Source organism: Gobius niger (genome assembly GCF_951799975.1).
Source record: "Gobius niger genome assembly, chromosome: 11".
In the NCBI taxonomy this organism is placed as follows: Eukaryota; Metazoa; Chordata; class Actinopteri; order Gobiiformes; family Gobiidae; genus Gobius; species Gobius niger.
In genome coordinates, this window is record NC_136862.1 from 21,199,055 (window position 1) to 21,216,648 (window position 17,594).

A 17,594-nucleotide genomic window follows, 5' to 3' on the forward strand; every position below is an offset into this window, starting at 1 on the left:
TCCTCAAGTGAATGAAAATGGATGCTGAGCGTGTTATCTTTCAAATTTACTGTGAGCCATAGCATCAGATAGTTGTAGCTATTAAGATGGCTGTACATGATAACTAAATAATGGTGATAGCCAGTGTTGAATATATATATAATACTTTGAAATTGTATTTAGTTACTGAATACTGAATACTTTCCTTAAAATGTGTTTTGTAACATATTCCGTTACTTTGTCTAATCAGTATAATCAGAGTACTGTATTCTGAATACTTAATGAATACTTTCACATTGATTGTCATTATATTTATGTATAAATATAGCGTATAATTACAAAAATTAAGACTGCGATTGTTGGAATACCTGTAATAAGCTCACTTTAATTAGGAACTCTTTAACGCTCTTGGCAAAGAGCAGCAGGTACAGCATCATGTGACGGTGTGAGTGTTTGTATGAACTGTGGCATACGCCGTTTAAATCTGTATTTTATTTTAGGAGGAAAAACAGCTCATTATTAAAAGTTCTTTCTTACTATTGTTGTGCAATATGGAGCTAAAATTTAATGATTGAATACTGTATAATGTATTCCCTTGATATTTGGAAAGCAACTGTTTTCTAAATACTCTCAAATGAAAGTGTACCTTTACCAGAATACAGATACTCAAAATTAGTATTCTATATACGTATTCTACATATTATATTTAGTTACTCCCCAACACTGGTGATAGCTAACCCCCTCTATTTTGGACTGTGCACTTTACTCTCTATAGCTGCTGTGGTTTGTTGGCTTGATGATTTCATTATATGGCTTTCTTTGCTTGTGCAACAAAATTGAAATCCCTTGGATGAAAAAAAAAATGATATCGTGATAGCCCAAGCTTTTTCAAAGTTTAATTATTTTAAAGAGGATTGTCAAATTCATTACAAAAGTGCATTGTTTTTCCCCTCTCTACAAACATAAAAAAGTAACAACAAATATGAAATTCAAATATTAAACTCAGGTACATTTGATGAAACATCACAGATTACAATGTCTGAGCATACATTCAAGGACCAGTTATGAAACAACTTAGTCTGTTTCTCATTCACAATGGCAACAACCTACGTAACACTGATGGTAGATAAAACATTTGCAGTTTTTTAGTCATAAATTAAAGACAAAAATATGTTGTCACACTGTTGCTAGTCCTTTATACTAGGCTGCATATATTAAACTGTGCCTATCTCACATAGTTTTCTCATATCAAACACAATAAAAAAAAAGTAGTACACTGCTTGTACTTTACAATACAACACAACCAATTGTTCTTAAAACAGTGCATTAGGTTAACTGGAAACTAAACAGGTCCGAAATGAATAGTTGGTAGTGTTCAGCTTTTGTAAATAATAGCCAAACCATTATAGCAGCTGGTCATTTTTTTTTATAGAAAAAGTTGATTTTCTATTTTATTTTTAGACAACACTAAAACATAACAGTTGCCATGAGATTGGCGTAACTACCCCATGCAAATCAAAGTCAAACACTGTCTGCAAACATAACCCCACAAGCAATAAAACCTAAACCAATGTTTTCTTTGAAAGATGTAGTTTAAGGAATGAGTAGAAGCGTTAGCTCTTTTGGCAGGTAAACAAATACAATCATGCCATTTAGCACCATTGTTATTAAATGAGGTCATTTCCGGTACATTGGTTTTTCACTTCCTCCTTCGTCCTGGGAAAAAAGAGTGACCTTTTATGTTTTCTGCCAACAATATATATTTCTTTTTTTTAGTTTACTGAAGAGATAAAACATTTGAACTTAAATGTTTTATCTCTTTAGTTACTTCTTTTTTCTTTAGTTTTTTGTTCTTTACCTCTGTAGCCGCCAGTGCCCAACAATGCCTGCAGTGCTGCATATTTAGCTGCTTTCTGAGCCTTAGCTATAACACAGAATAGAAGTGGTTATGCCGATGACACTCAAATAATATCTGAGATTTAGACTTAATAGAAATCGTTCTTACATTTTTGACCTGCTCCTGTAAAACACCATAATTAACATGTGGTAATTAAAATGTGGCCATTCTTCAATCTCATTAGAATTGATCAAATATGATTTTCATATTCAAATCTTACCAGGGTAGACTCCTCCAGCTACACCACCATAACCAGGTCCAGCAGCTCCACCTGCTGGCAATAAGAGCATATTACACATTGTTTCAGGGCATTTATCCTTATGTAAATTCTCCTTGTCCCCAGAAGTACAATCCCACTGCTAACTACTTAAACATGAATTTATAAAAATAGTTATTTTCAGAACTAACAGTGTTTTTGAAACGCCAGGTCTATATACTGCATTGTAGACTGCATTCTAATACTGATCTAGTAGAGAGGGGGTTACCTTGTCATTAGTTCCATCCATCTTTATTTGAATAAAAAAACAAAACTCCTCTTAGTTGTTCACATAACTGAAACAGTTGTTAATGCCGATGCTCGTTTCAGTATCAGCTTATTCAGATGGTACTCAGGATCATTTTAATTTAATCTATAGTTCATGTTGTTCCACATCAATAGAATGTTAAAAAGTAACATTTTATTATGAGGCAAGGCTGGTATTATGATTCCAAGCTGAAAGAATGGTGCGGGGTGTTGTGGATTTTCTTATTTAATAAAGCTTAAGAGCTGTTGTGTAGTCAAAATGTGAGGTATATTACCCCTGCCTTAGAATCAAAATATTTACAGTATGTCAGACAGCAAGACATGCAATACTAATATCACAAGATTATTTAAAGGAAGTAGTTAAGACACCACAAGTTAAAAACACAGTACGAGCATGATTAAAACAAAAAATACAAGAATAGTCGGAATCAATGATGATGATAATATAAGGAAAAATAGAAAAAAAAAGAAAATATTGTACCTTGCCCGTAGGTTCCTTGGCCTCCAGGTCTAAAAGCTCCAGGTCCTAGTCCAGCTCCTCCAGGACCTACTCCACCAGGTCCTACTCCACCAGGACCTACTCCCCCGGGACCTACTCCACCAGTTCCTACTCCACCAGGTCCTACTCCACCAGGTCCTACTCCACCAGGACCTACTCTGTCAGGGCCTACTCCTGCACTTGGACCTGCCCCTCCTACGGAAAATAGAATTTAGAAGCTTACTGCCCTGAGAAGAATCTGCATTTTAAAGGAACTCCAACTATGCTGTGATACGCATTATTGCGAAAATGAAAAGCAATCAGCTTCATGACATAAAAATAACTACACCGATGTCAGGAAGGACAGGATTTAAGGCCATTCAACAATTTGTGCGCTATATATTAATTAATGAGCTTCAATAAGTCTTACCAGGGCCATATCCAGCACCTCCATAACCTGAATAAAGATGGAACTGTCAGTACAAGAATCAAATAAAACAAATAAAACAAAATTAAATTATAATCCACTCTTCTTTACCAGATTTAGGAGGTTTTCTATATCCTTGACCTTGTCCACCAGGTCCAAAACCTCCAGGTCCTGTCCCAACACCACCTGGTCCAAAACCTCCTGGTCCTGTTCCGGCTCCACCAGGTCCAAAACCCCCTTGTCCTGTCCCAGCACCGCCAGGTCCATAACCTCCTGGTCCGGTCCCGGCTCCACCAGGTCCAAAACCCCCTTGTCCTGTCCCAGCACCACCTGGTCCATAACCTCCTGGTCCTGTCCCAGCACCACCAGGTCCATAACCTCCTGGTCCTGTCCCAGCACCACCAGGTCCGAAACCTCCAGGTCCTGTCCCACCACTGCCAGGTCCATATCCTCCTGGTCCTGTCCCAGCTCCACCAGGTCCAAAACCTCCAGGTCCTGTCCCAGCACCACCAGGTCCAAAACCTTGTCCTGTTCCTGTCCCACCTGGCCCAATGCCAGTACCCCCCTGTCGAACCCCTCCTGGTCCAAAACCTGTTGATCCAACACCTGCACCTAAATTGCCAAAGACAACAAATTAATAATAAGTTAAGTGTGATATTATATGTATAAAATATTTTACCTGATTTGGCAGGTTTTCTCAGACCGTAATTTCCTGGTCCTGTCCCAACACCACCAGGTCCATAACCTCCTGGTCCTGTCCCGGCTCCACCAGGTCCATAACCCCCTGGCCCTGTCCCGGCACCACCAGGTCCATAACCCCCTGGCCCTGTCCCGACACCACCAGGCCCATAACCTCCTGGTCCTGTCCCAGCACCACCAGGTCCATAACCTCCTGGTCCTGTCCCAGCACCACCAGGTCCATAACCTCCTGGCCCTGTCCCGGCACCACCAGGTCCATAACCCCCTGGCCCTGTCCCGACACCACCAGGCCCATAACCTCCTGGTCCTGTCCCAGCACCACCAGGTCCATAACCTCCTGGTCCTGTCCCAGCCCCACCTGGTCCAAATCCACCTGGTCCTGTCCCAGCACCACCAGGTTGTGTCCCAGCGCCACCCGGTCTGATTTGTCCGGGGCCAATCCCGCCTCCTAAACAGTAAATGAAGTATTTGATGGTATTTGCAGTAAGAAATCATGATCATATTACAATTGTCTTTTACCTGGACCATAGCCAGCCCCACCCAGAGATGTCCCGTAGCCTGTCACAAATAAATGTAGCTAATTCGCACTTAATTACAGCAACCATTGCACTAAATGTAATAATCAAAATAATAAATTACCTGATTTAGGCGGTTTTCTTCCATAACCTCCAGGTCCAGTTCCAACTCCACCAGGTCCATAACCTCCAGGTCCTGTCCCGACACCTCCAGGTCCATAGCCTCCTGGCCCTGTCCCAGCACCTCCAGGTCCATAGCCTCCTGGCCCGGTTCCAACACCTCCAGGTCCAGTCCCAACTCCACCAGGTCCATAGCCTCCAGGTCCTGTCCCAACTCCACCAGGTCCATAACCCCCTGGCCCTGTCCCGACACCACCAGGCCCATAACCTCCTGGTCCTGTCCCAGCACCACCTGGTCCAAAGCCACCTGGTCCTGTCCCAGTACCACCTGGTCCATAACCTCCTGGTCCTGTCCCAGCACCACCAGGTCCATAACCTCCTGGTCCTGTCCCAGCACCACCTGGTCCATAACCTCCAGGTCCTGTCCCAGCACCACCTGGTCCAAAGCCACCTGGTCCTGTCCCAGTACCACCTGGTCCATAACCTCCTGGTCCTGTCCCAGCACCACCTGGTCCAAAGCCACCTGGTCCTGTCCCAGTACCACCTGGTCCATAACCTCCTGGTCCTGTCCCAGCACCACCAGGTCCATAGCCTCCAGGTCCTGTCCCAACTCCACCAGCTCCAACACCCCCTCGACCTGGTTATCGTTCATGTAATTGTTTAGAAAAAAATCTATTTCACTGTTATTGTTCCGTGTATTTTACACACACACACACACATATATATATATATATATATTACCTGATTTTTGTTGTTTTCTCATCCCAAGGCCTCCTGGGATAAACCCCGTTCCACCAGGTCCAGTCCCAAATCCACCAGGACCGTAGCCTCCTGGTCCTGTCCCAGCACCACCTGGTCCCACACCGGCACCTCCAGGTCCGTAGCCGCCAGGTCCTGTCCCAACACCACCAGGTCCAAGACCGGTCCTGGTTCCGACACCACCTGGTCCAAATCCAGTTCCACCACTTAGTCCAAAGCCAGCCGATCCACCAGGACCTACATTTGTCCCATAACCTGCTGGACCAGTGCCATACCCACCAGGACCAAAATTTCCATAGACTGAGGGGACACAATATGCACAGTATATGTAAACAAACAAAATGCAATTATTATCAGACAGATCATTGAGATTAAAAAGTAATTAACCTTTCCCAGGTTTTCCTACTGCTTGTCCTGCTCCAGTTATGTAACGTTTCCCTGCAAGGAGAACCAGATTGTCTTTGAACTTTCTGTTTTTTTCATTAACGTGATATAGTGATATAGCTCACCTCCACCTGGTAAAACGCCAATACCGCCAGCCCCGTAATAACCTGCACATGTTAAAACACAGCATGAAAATACTGTACTTTGTGAGACAAAATGGACATTTTGAATTTTAGAAATATGCTGCTTACTTTTTGCAGGTTTGTTGACACCAGCTCCACCAGGACCTATACCACCACCTACACCCCCAGGACCTCCCCCCACACCCCCAGGACCCCCACCTACACCCCCAGGACCTCCTCCTACACCCCCAGGACCTCCCCCTACACCGCTAGGACCTCCCCCAACACCTCCAGGACCGCCACCTACACCCCCAGAACCTCCCCCTACACCCCCAGGACCTCCACCCACTGTTCCTGGACCTTCTGTCCCTGATGGTTTTGGTGTTACTCCTGGACCACCTGCAGATTCTCTCTCTCCATCAGGTCCACCTTCGCCATCTCCTTCACCAGGCGTGTCTCCTCTGGGCACACCTGTGTGCATATTATATTACATTTTGTAGCTAATGTCTCTTTTGCCTTTTCCCCATTCCCCCATTAATCAAACAATTTAGCTTTTTGTATTGTATCAGAACTTAAGTGAAGTTTTTCTTGCTTTAATTATTTCAAGAGAAACACAGTATGTTTCTCACTTCTTATGGAATATAAACTGGTCGTCTTACTCTATTTGTTCTCACCTGGGGGTTTCAGAGGCTTGGCTCCAGGTAGTGCACTAGTTGTTTCATTACTCGAACCTTAAAAGCACATCAGTACTCATGAGTCCATGGGATCTTAGCTTGTAGTTAGATGGAAGATTTATTCTGAATACTCCTTAAATATGGTTATACCTGTGGCTCCTGAAAGAATTAGGAAAATTGTATTGTAAAATTGCATCATTACAGAAAACTAATTAAGGTGACAAATTCCAGTTACTACTTACCTGGTACTACTGTTCCATTAAGGCCTTTTATAAAGAACAGAAACATTGTAATAGTTTTGTGAGAAATTATTATTTATAATGAAAAAATATACCTGGTTTTGCTGCAAGAATTGGAATTCCTGTTGCAATCAGACCATCTTCCTCTCCTCCTAGAGGTCCTCCAGTCACACCTAGTCCAGTTTAATATTGATGTAGCATTTTATGTGCATGAACAGTAAAGCAACCAAGTAGTAATACTTGGTATTACCATATTAGTAGCTGACTTAAACTTTTTAACTGTCAAATTTAAACAGGGTTTGAGCCTCCAGCAGATTAAACACACCTTCTACTGAAGAACTTCCAGACCCCTCAATCACACTGTCCTCACCAATCTCACCTGTAATGAAACAAATTCAAAACCAAAATCAACTGTGAACTGTGGTATACCAAATAAACAAAAGGAAAACAGCAAATGGCAAGTGGAGAGTAAAGCAACACTTGAAACAGTGGAACTCTTTAACTCTTAACACTGACCTCCTTCACTGTCTTTTCCATCTTGTCCCCCAGTACTTGCACCACCTGAATCAAAGAAAGTCAGAAAGTCAGAAAGTCAAGTTTAAAATGTATTTATAATTGACAATATGGTACTTTAAAATGACTTTAAATAGGGCTGTATTTCAGATACCTTCTGATGTAGATGGCGTGACTTCTGTTGCTCCAATTCCTTCTCCTGATACTCCTATTACTGTAGACATACTGATTAATTGTTATATTTACTTCCATCTATACAGCCCAATGTCAAAAACTCAGCACATAAAGGAAAATAAAACAATGTACCAGTAGTTCCACCACCTGTGCTGGTGCCATTCACTGACACTCCTGTCCTGTTGGCGCTAGCTGCTCCTCCTGCTACGCCTGTCCCGCCAATTGCAGGCACTGTGCCACTAGGCTGTCCTGTAAATTATTTAGGGATCTATCACATGATATTAAACCATACAACAGTATTTGGTATTCAAGAAAAAACATGTTGTGTTTCTTACCATATTTCTGGGCTTTAGATTGAACTGTGACAACAATAAAGCAAATATTATAATCTCGTCACAAAACATGTACGTCAAAGCTTTATATAGGTTTATCATTTTAAATTTCTCTCCATGAATTGACTGAAGACATTGTACTTGTATCACAACATGAAGGTGCACTTCATATAAAGACCTATAGAGGGTAGTATTTGAATTCTGTTCAATCGGGAATCAAGTTTGTTTTCCAAAAAGCAAAAATCATACTGATACTGCAAAAAAAAAAAGAATACTTACAAAACCGTCCTGCTCCTCCTCCCAGAACTCCACCAGCCCCTGCACCTGGAGCTTTAATATATTTATTAGTAATTTATTGCATCTGTCATAAAAATAAACGCCACAATAACTTACTATATTTGTAAGGCTTCTGTCCAGTCCCATATCCTACAAGACCAAGACACAATTTTAGAAAATAGAATTATTATTATTATTACTTTTAATTATTTTTACTGATGAATATTTATGGTTTTGACCTGGTCCAAATCCTGTTGGTCCTCCTCCAAAACTTCCTCCTGGTCCAAAACCTGTCCCAAGACCTCCTCCTGGCCCGAATCTACCTGGCCCAAAACCTGCTCCAGTCAACACATAATTAGGCCTGCTCACTTAGCAAAGTGATGAGTATGTTGTATGTTATTTATTTTGAAATATTTTTGTGCCTTTGGTGTCTTACCTCCAGTACCACCAGGTCCAAAGCCTCCAGGTCCACCAGTCCCCACTCCACCAGAGCCAGGTAATCCTCCAGCTCCGAGTCCTGTGCCTCCACTAGTTGTTATCCCAACACCACGTCCAGCACCTGTACCCAGAGCTCCTCCAATTCCTCCTGGCAGTCCTAGTAAAAATAGTTGGAGAAGAAACATATTTTAGCAGTATTTGACATTTTCAAATCAGGAAGGGGTTCAAATTAACATAACATTTCCTATTTAATCAATGTCTGAGTAAATAAAATTTAGACACTTCTATATTTTTTTCAACACTCACCATATTTGCGCGCTTTAGCACCTGCATAACCTGCAGGATACAACAATCTTTAGATGTATACGATATATATACACATTACCAAAAATGTATTATTTCATAATGTGAAGATCCAATGTTATACCACTAAACTAATTGCTCCTCCATATTTTTAAAGACCTTCACCAGAATTGTTCTCAAATTCCCCTTCAAAGGTCCTTTATCTCACAGTATCACTCACTTGTAGAAGTAGTTTTAGCACAAACTTTTTACATATGATTTTTGGGAGCAGTGCGTCGACAAATGCACCTTATATTAAGTATAAAAAATGATGCGTAATAATATAGTGAAATAGTATTAAAGTAATAATGCCTTCACCTCCAGGTCCAAAACCGGTACCAGCTCCACCAGGGCCGACTCCTCCAGGTCCAAAACCAGTACCAGCTCCACCAGGGCCGACTCCTCCAGGTCCAAAACCAGTACCAGCTCCACCAGGGCCAACTCCTCCTCCGGGTCCAAAACCGGTACCGGCACCACCAGGGCCAATTCCACCAGGTCCAAAACCGGTACCAGCTCCACCAGGGCCGACTCCACCAGGTCCAAAACCGGTACCAGCTCCACCAGGGCCGACTCCACCAGGTCCAAAACCGGTACCAGCTCCACCAGGGCCGACTCCACCGGGTCCAAAACCGGTACCAGCTCCACCAGGGCCGGCTCCACCAGGTCCAAAACTGGTACCAGCTCCACCAGGACGGACTCCTCCAGGTCCAAAACCAGTACCAGCTCCACCAGGTCCCACTCCACCTCCCAGACTACCACTCAACATACCTATAAAAATAAACTAACATTAAGTGACAGTGTTTTATTATATATGTTTCAAATATATTACACTTTTCTTATTTACCATATTTACGGGCTTTGGCGCTGGCATCATATCCTTAAAAATGATGTCACCAACAAATCAATGTTAAACATTCTTGTACTAATATCATTATAATTATTCTATAATTATGTACCTGATCTTGTCCCCCCACCTGGTCCAAAACCGTTACCAGCACCACCAGGGCCAACTCCTCCAGGTCCATAACCGGCACCAGCTCCACCAGGGCCAACTCCAGCACCACCAGGGCCAACTCCTCCAGGTCCAAAACCGGTACCAGCTCCACCAGGGCCAACTCCTCCAGGTCCAAAACCGGTACCGGCTCCACCAGGTCCAACTCCTCCACCAGGTCCAAAACCGGCACCAGCTCCACCAGGTCCAACTCCTCTACCAGGTCCAAAACCGGTACCGGCTCCACCAGGGCCAACTCCTCCAGGTCCAAAACCAGTACCAGCACCACCAGGACCAACTCCTCCTCCAGGTCCAAAACCGGTACCAGCTCCAGGTCCAAAACCGGCACCAGCACCCCCAGGTCCGACTCCTCCACCAGGTCCAACACCAGCACCACCAGGACCAACTCCACCTCCCAGAGTACCACTTAACATACCTATCAAAATAAACAAACTTTAAGTTTTATGATATATTGTTGAATATACTATGTTACACTTTTCTTATTTACCATATTTACGGGCTTTGGCGCTGGCATCATATCCTTAAAAATGATGTCACCAACAAACCAATGTTAAACATGGCATTCATTATATCAATATAATTACTTTATCATTACATTACATTTATTCTATAAGTATGTACCTGGTCTTGTCCCTCCACCAGGTCCAAAACCGGTACCAGCACCGCCAGGACCAACTCCTCCACCAGGTCCAAAACCGGTACCAGCACCGCCAGGACCAACTCCTCTACCAGGTCCAAAACCGGTACCAACTCCACCAGGGCCAACTCCACCAGGTCCAAAACCGGTACCGGCACCTCCAGGACCGACTCCACCAGGTCCAAAACCGGTACCAGCACCTCCAGGACCAACTCCGCCACCAGGTCCAAAACCGGTACCAGCTCCACCAGGGCCAACTCCTCCTCCGGGTCCAAAACCGGTACCGGCACCGCCAGGGCCAACTCCTCCACCAGGTCCAAAACCGGTACCTGCACCGCCAGGGCTGACTCCACCAGGTCCAAAACCAGCACCAGGACCACCAGGGCCAACTCCTCCAGGTCCAAAACCGGTACTGCCACCACCAGGGGCGACTCCTCCGGGTCTAAAACCAGTACCGGTACCACCAGGGCCAACTCCTCCAGGTCCAAAGCCAGTACCAGCTCCACCGCCCAGAGTTCCACTCAACATTCCTATCACAATAGATACGTTTGTTAAACTTTATCCTTTAAAATTACTTTCTTTTAACTTACCATATTTACGGGCTTTAGCGGTGGCATCATATCCTGAAAAATAAATCACACCATCAACAAAATGTTTAATAAATGTTTAATAAGGAATAATGTACATATATAAGTAGAAAATACTGGATTTACCGGATCTGGTCCCTCCACCAGGTCCAAAACCGGTACCTGCACCACCAGGGCCGACTCCTCCAGGCCCAAAACCGGTACCGGCACCACCAGGGCCGACTCCTCCAGGCCCAAAACCGGTACCGGCACCACCAGGGCCGACTCCTCCAGGTCCAAAACCGGTACCGGCACCACCAGGGCCGACTCCTCCAGGTCCAAAACCGGTACCGGCACCACCAGGGCCGACTCCTCCAGGTCCAAAACCAGTACCGGCACCACCAGGGCCGACTCCTCCAGGTCCAAAACCGGCACCACCAGGGCCGACTCCTCCAGGCCCATAACCGGTACCAGCACCTCCAGGACCAACTCCTCCAGGTCCAAAACCGGTACCGGCACCACCAGGGCCAACTCCTCCAGGTCCAAAACCGGCACCACCAGGGCCGACTCCTCCAGGCCCATAACCGGTACCAGCACCTCCAGGACCAACTCCTCCACCAGGTCCAAAACTAGTACCAGCACCTCCAGGACCAACTCCTCCACCAGGTCCAAAGCCGGTACCGGCACCACCAGGGCCGACTCCTCCAGGTCCAAAACCGGCACCGCCAGGGCCAACTCCACCAGGTCCAAAGCCGGTACCGGCACCACCGCGGCCGACTCCACCAGGTCCAAAGCCGGTACCAGTTCCTCCTGGCTGACCTGGAGAATTTTAAACATTTCCATTACCTTTAATTTACTTACCGCATATAGATTTCCACCTGATTAAACGGGTCTCAAAAGTCTTACTTAATCCTGTCCCCGGTCCCACTCCTCCTCCTCCTCCAGGTCCAAATCCTGCTCCACCCAGTGCACCTCCTTGACCAAGAGTACCTGCCCCACCTGCTCCTCCTTATGATAAACACAATTATTTCATAATGATTTCATATTTTAATGTATAGACCATGTTTTCACCTTCAATACATACCATATTTAGCTGCCTTTTTGGATTTGCCTGCACCTGGATAGCAAAAAGACATTATTGTATTCACTGGTTTTCACTTTGTAAATGCTGAAATTGTACCTGTTTTAGGTGAAATTAGGGGATAGCCACGAAAAACCCCAGGGAGTGGCTGACCACGGCCATCTATTCCAGAACAATTTGATATGATTTTGAAAACAGAAAAACACTGTTGTGAACATAATAATGGCTCTCAGTTACTTACTGCCAGTGCCTGGTCCTGTCCCCCCTTGACCAAGAATTCCAGCCCCTATGAATGTGGGCAATTCAGATTTTAATTACAAAGCAAGTGGACCAGATATACAATTAACATGACTTTTTTATTTTGTTGAAATCTTTAAATTACAACTTATTTGTTACTGCTTTTTTACTGACCACTCTGAGTATCGAGTCCAGTTCCAGTGACTACTCCAGGTAAAACACCACGACCCCCAAAACCTAGTTCCAAAAATGTATGTTTATGTTCTCTTTACAAACCGCTTGATAATACATGAAGAAACTTTTAATCTAAAATAAAAACAAACCTTGACCGGGGAGATATCCCCCCTGGTAAAGTCCTGGCACCCCCACACCTACGCCACAACAGATAGTCAAGACAAGTCATTGTACATTATTTCTGATCGCGATTTAACAGCATCAACTGGTGAGGTTACCTGGGACTTGTTTTGAGGTCTTAGGTCCAGTTTTTCCCCCAGGTCCGACTCCTGTGGTCCCAGTCTGTGGTATTGCTGAAATAATATTTTTGAACCAGCTGTTAATTTAGGCCTTTTCCAATTATAGGTTCTTTACACATTATAAGCACCAGCTTTAAATTATCTAATCAGTTAAACTAATACGTTTCTGATACACTGGGAAATATCGTTTTATACCTCCTCCAGGTCCAACTCCGGCTCCACCAGGTCCATTACCAGTTCCACCTGGTCCAACTCCTGCCCCACCAGGTCCAAAACCAGTTCCTCCTGGTCCAACTCCCGCTCCACCAGGTCCATAACCAGTTCCTCCTGGTCCAACTCCCGCTCCACCAGGTCCATAACCAGTTCCGCCTGGTCCAACTCCTGCCCCACCAGGTCCATAACCAGTTCCGCCTGGTCCAACTCCTGCCCCACCAGGTCCAAAACCAGTTCCACCTGGTCCAACTCCTGCCCCACCAGGTCCAAAACCAGTTCCTCCTGGTCCAACTCCTGCTCCACCAGGTCCAAAGCCAGTTCCACCTGGTCCAACTCCCGCCCCACCAGGTCCAAAACCAGTTCCTCCTGGTCCAACTCCCGCCCCACCAGGTCCAAAACCAGTTCCTCCTGGTCCAACTCCTGCTCCACCAGGTCCAAAGCCAGTTCCACCTGGTCCAAATCCCGCCCCACCAGGTCCAAAACCAGTTCCACCTGGTCCAACTCCCGCCCCACCAGGTCCAAAACCAGTTCCACCTGGTCCAAACCCTGCACCACCAGGACCAACTCCTCGTCCTACAGTGACAAACATGACAAATAGTTTAATCATTTGCAGTAAACCAAATGCTGCATTTTTAGCCTCACTCTACCTGTTTTGAATGGTTTTACCCCACTGGGGTATTGTCCCACACCACCTCCCTGTCCACCTGAAGGATAGTGAAACCACAAAAAATCTCATGACATTTTGGGTTTGTGTAGTTAAGATGTCATTCATGTTTCAATTTGTAAAATTGATATTAAGCATAAATGAGTAAATATACACCTCCTTGTCCAACACCAGTCCCAAGGGCTCCCGCTCCAAAACCTCCAGTCCCAGGGCCTCCATAACCTCAACACAAAACAAATAGCAGTACCTCTGAGTAATTTGATTGAAGTAATGGGCTTGAATACCTCACTTGATTCCTTCCCCGAGAGTCCTATATCTGTAGGTTAAATCTATATGACATCTGAAAACATGAAGTGAAAGTGGCCCTTGGTAGAGCATGAATTTCTGAGTATGTTAAAAGTAAGGAACTCTCTAGCCCATTCCTGTGCGGAGTTATGCATTTTTAAAGACATTGCCAAAATGCTCACTTGAGCCACTAAGGGGCGACTTATATTTAAAAAATTAAAGAATTCCACACGTGTCCAGCAAAGGGCACTGACATAACAGGATATCAGGATATAAACAGCATATTATAGCCATGTGGTAAATGGTCAGTCAACCCCAGGGCGGCTGTGGCTACAATCGACTTCTACAATCTACTTACCGACATCGAGTATGGAGTGAATGAATATGAAGCACTTTGAAAAACGTGGGACACAGACTGATAAAGCGCAATAAGTGTAAGCTGGTGTTATTTATTAGGCCACAGTCCTTTACAATATATGCGGCCCGCGAGCCGCCGTGGGGGGTGAATTTCGACCCACGACCCAAACGAGTTCGACACACCTGTATTAAAAGGTGAGACTAATAAACTTATGTTCAGTGCAGCAATTCACAAAATGACCTTTGTTAAAGTTACTGCTGTTACTGATCATTTGTAAATTCATGGCTTTAACAATCTGGGTCAGGGAATGTATTACATTCATGATGAAGTGATTGTAGTCAGATGTTTTGAAATTGTGACGTGTGAATATCCTGTACTTGGACTGACCTATTTTCTTTTCAGTAAAATCACTGGAGAAAGTTGAGCAGTCCCACAAAGCCAGGACTTAACGAGTATGGTTTTGATGCTATCACCAATAACATTCGTCCTGTGAAGTCAACTCACATGTGTGCAGGATGAAAAACAAAGTGAAGTGAAATTCCACAGCAAATCAGTTATTGTGGGTGATGTGATGACTTCCGTCCTTTATCGTGAGCCTGCCATGCCTAATGCATTAGCGGTTATCACAGCACCAAATGTGTGTTTGGACATGAGGGTGTGTGGTCCGCTAAACAATGGCATTAGATTGAGGTAATGAGGGAGTAAAATAATGGTATACATTTTGTACAGTTGTGCTAAAAAGTTTACATAGCCTGGCAGAACTTTTTGTTTTTTGGCCATTTTTCAGAGAATATGAACTTTTTTTTCACTCATAATTAGTGGTTGTGTGAAGCCATTTATGTTCAAACAACTGAGTTTACTCTTTTGAAATCATAATGAAAAAATAAACTACCAAAATGACCCTGATCAAAAGTTTGCATACCCCAGTTCTTAATACTGTATATTTCTGCCTTCAACATCAATGACAGCTTGGATTCTTTTGTGGTAGTTGTGGATGTGCCTCTTTATTTCCTCGGATGGTAAAACTGGCCATTCTTTTTGGCAAAAAGCCTCCAGTTCCAGTAAATTCCTGGGCTGTCTTGCATGAACTGCACGTTTGAGATTTCCCCGGAGTGGCTCAATGATATTGAGGTCAGGAGACTGAGATGGCCACTCCAGAACCTTCATTCTGCTGTAGCCAATGAGAGGGCGACATGACTTCCAGTAGACCAACAAAAACAACCATAATTGTTACATTTGTAAGAGTCAACAAGGCCTGAATGAATGCAGCATGTTGTTAAAGAATGCTGGAGGAAAAGTGTCACTCCTCAGCCTTGAAGCTGCTCATGTGATGCACTTGGACGTTCCAACATGACAACGATCCAAAACACAGGCCATGTCAACCTCTCATTGGCTACAGCAGAATAAAGTGAAGGTTCTGGAGTGGCCATCTCAGTCTCCTGACCTCAGTATCATTGAGTCACTCTGGGGAGATCTCAAATGTGCAGTTCATGCAAGACAGCCCAGGAATTTACAGGAACTGGAGGCTTTTTGCCAAAAAGAATGGCTAGTTTTACCATCCGAGGAAATAAAGAGGCCCATCCACAACTACCACAAAAAATCCAAGCTGCCATTGATGTTAAAGGTGGAAATACACAGTATTAAGAACTGGGCTATATACACTTTTGATCAGGGTCATTTTGGTAGTTTCTTTTGTCATTATGATTGAAAAAGAGCAAACTCAGTTATTTGACCATGAATGGCTTCACACAACTACTAACTATGGGTGAAAAACAACTTTTTGTGTTAGCATTTATAGTCTCTGAAAAATCAAATGGCCAAAAAAATCCTATAAGACTATATAAACTTTTGAGCACAACAATAGCTCTTATCTAGCCTGGGAACACCCATGCTGCTGTGTGCGCTCGAATCATTTTGAACTGTACAGCAGCCTGGGGACCATGGCCGAAATCTTCGCATGGATTTGGGGACCAATCAGAATGAGGAGGGACGGCAAGACGATGACGTGCTATTCGACAAAAAACAAAAGCTTATTTATGGATCCAAGATGACAGCAGCAGATGCGACACCATCTTTTGATCAAGTTTTAGACTGTGGTAGTTTAGCTCGAAGGTTTACAGCGAGTACATCATTCGTCATCGGTTACAATTGATACAATCGGCTATGGCTACGTGCAGGCGCCTATGATAGGCATTCGTAGCGCCCAATAAATGGCTATGGACGTTCGTAAACCACACCTCTCCTACGAGAAAATGAATTGGTGGTCCACTGAGATTTGACCATGCTGCTTGAACTAAACTCTTGCTCAAAGCTTTACTTCAAAAGGAAAGAGAAATGATCATGAGGGCATTTTTTACCTCCTGTGTAAATCGTGATTCTAAAACACTCTCCATCTGAGAACAAGTAACAAGTAACTGATACTGTTTTTTGTTTTCTCCAGTATGTTTGTTACCTGGTCCATAGGTTCCAGATCTGCTGCCTACTCCACCAGGTCCAACACCAGGCCCGTTTCCACCAGGTCCCACTCCACCAGGTCCTACACCTGGTCCATAGGATCCTGGTCTAAAACCACCAGCACCACCTGGCCCCACCCCACCTTGTCCAGTTCCTCCTAGTATCACACAGAAGATGTTTTGGGGACTGATATATTATTACAAGTTCTTTATCAGAACTTGTAATATTTGTGAGAGTACAATTATTTACATTTTTTATTGTTTTACCTCCTAAACCAGCACTAGCTCCTCCTGGTCCAAAGCTGGTTCCAGGACTGACACCGGTGCCAACGCCAGCTCCTCCGGCTCCTCCGGCTGGTACGTAAATACCTGGTGAAATCAGGCGAATAATAATAATACAAAAAAGGGAGATATGCTTTTGCATGCTCATTTGGACTATGACTATGACTATGACTAACCCGTTGTTTTTTGTGGTACATAGTTTCCATTCTTGACTAGCTTTTTTAAGAAATTGTACTTTAAGAGTAGTAAGTAGAAGGAAAGTAAGAGAAACGTTCATGCCTTTTTAGAGCTTTATTAATATATTTCAAATGTTCTTATGGTGAATGAAATGGAAATGTTGTGTTTTGCCAGATTACATTAATACTAAATCTTAAATCAGACATTTACGCTCACACTGTTTTTCAGTACTCAGGAAGTATTTTCTCCAAGTACCTTTTTACTC

The 17,594-nt window shown here is 44.0% G+C and overlaps 1 protein-coding gene and 1 long non-coding RNA gene across 3 annotated transcripts; both read right to left on the reverse strand.

Annotated features, from left to right (window-relative positions):
* Positions 1 to 2,950: 2,950 nt before the first annotated feature.
* Positions 2,951 to 17,032, reverse strand: LOC306970773 (uncharacterized protein; the record flags this gene model as incomplete). Its single annotated transcript, XM_079566801.1, has 33 exons — positions 2,951 to 3,093; positions 3,308 to 3,334; positions 3,416 to 3,916; positions 4,008 to 4,166; positions 4,213 to 4,451; positions 4,523 to 4,561; positions 4,643 to 5,275; positions 5,380 to 5,697; positions 5,785 to 5,835; positions 5,907 to 5,948; positions 6,033 to 6,374; positions 6,578 to 6,634; positions 8,115 to 8,165; positions 8,229 to 8,261; positions 8,351 to 8,446; positions 8,548 to 8,706; positions 8,856 to 8,885; positions 9,210 to 9,659; positions 9,736 to 9,768; positions 10,085 to 10,186; positions 10,543 to 10,740; positions 11,542 to 11,640; positions 11,685 to 11,925; positions 11,968 to 11,984; positions 12,287 to 12,349; positions 12,429 to 12,473; positions 12,599 to 12,661; positions 12,748 to 12,795; positions 12,877 to 12,951; positions 13,093 to 13,683; positions 13,758 to 13,814; positions 13,931 to 13,996; positions 16,870 to 17,032. Coding segments are annotated over 33 exons (5,115 nt in total), but the record flags the coding sequence as incomplete, so codon positions are not given.
* On the reverse strand, positions 6,908 to 7,938 carry LOC306970153. 2 transcript variants are annotated; one of them, XR_013793377.1, is made up of 6 exons: positions 7,839 to 7,938; positions 7,636 to 7,752; positions 7,484 to 7,543; positions 7,333 to 7,377; positions 7,142 to 7,195; positions 6,908 to 6,989 (listed from the first exon to the last, which is right to left on the reverse strand). It is a non-coding gene; the product is annotated as an uncharacterized lncRNA (long non-coding RNA). The 2 variants fall into 2 exon arrangements; XR_013793376.1 differs by lacking the exon at positions 7,142 to 7,195.
* Positions 17,033 to 17,594: the final 562 nt, after the last annotated feature.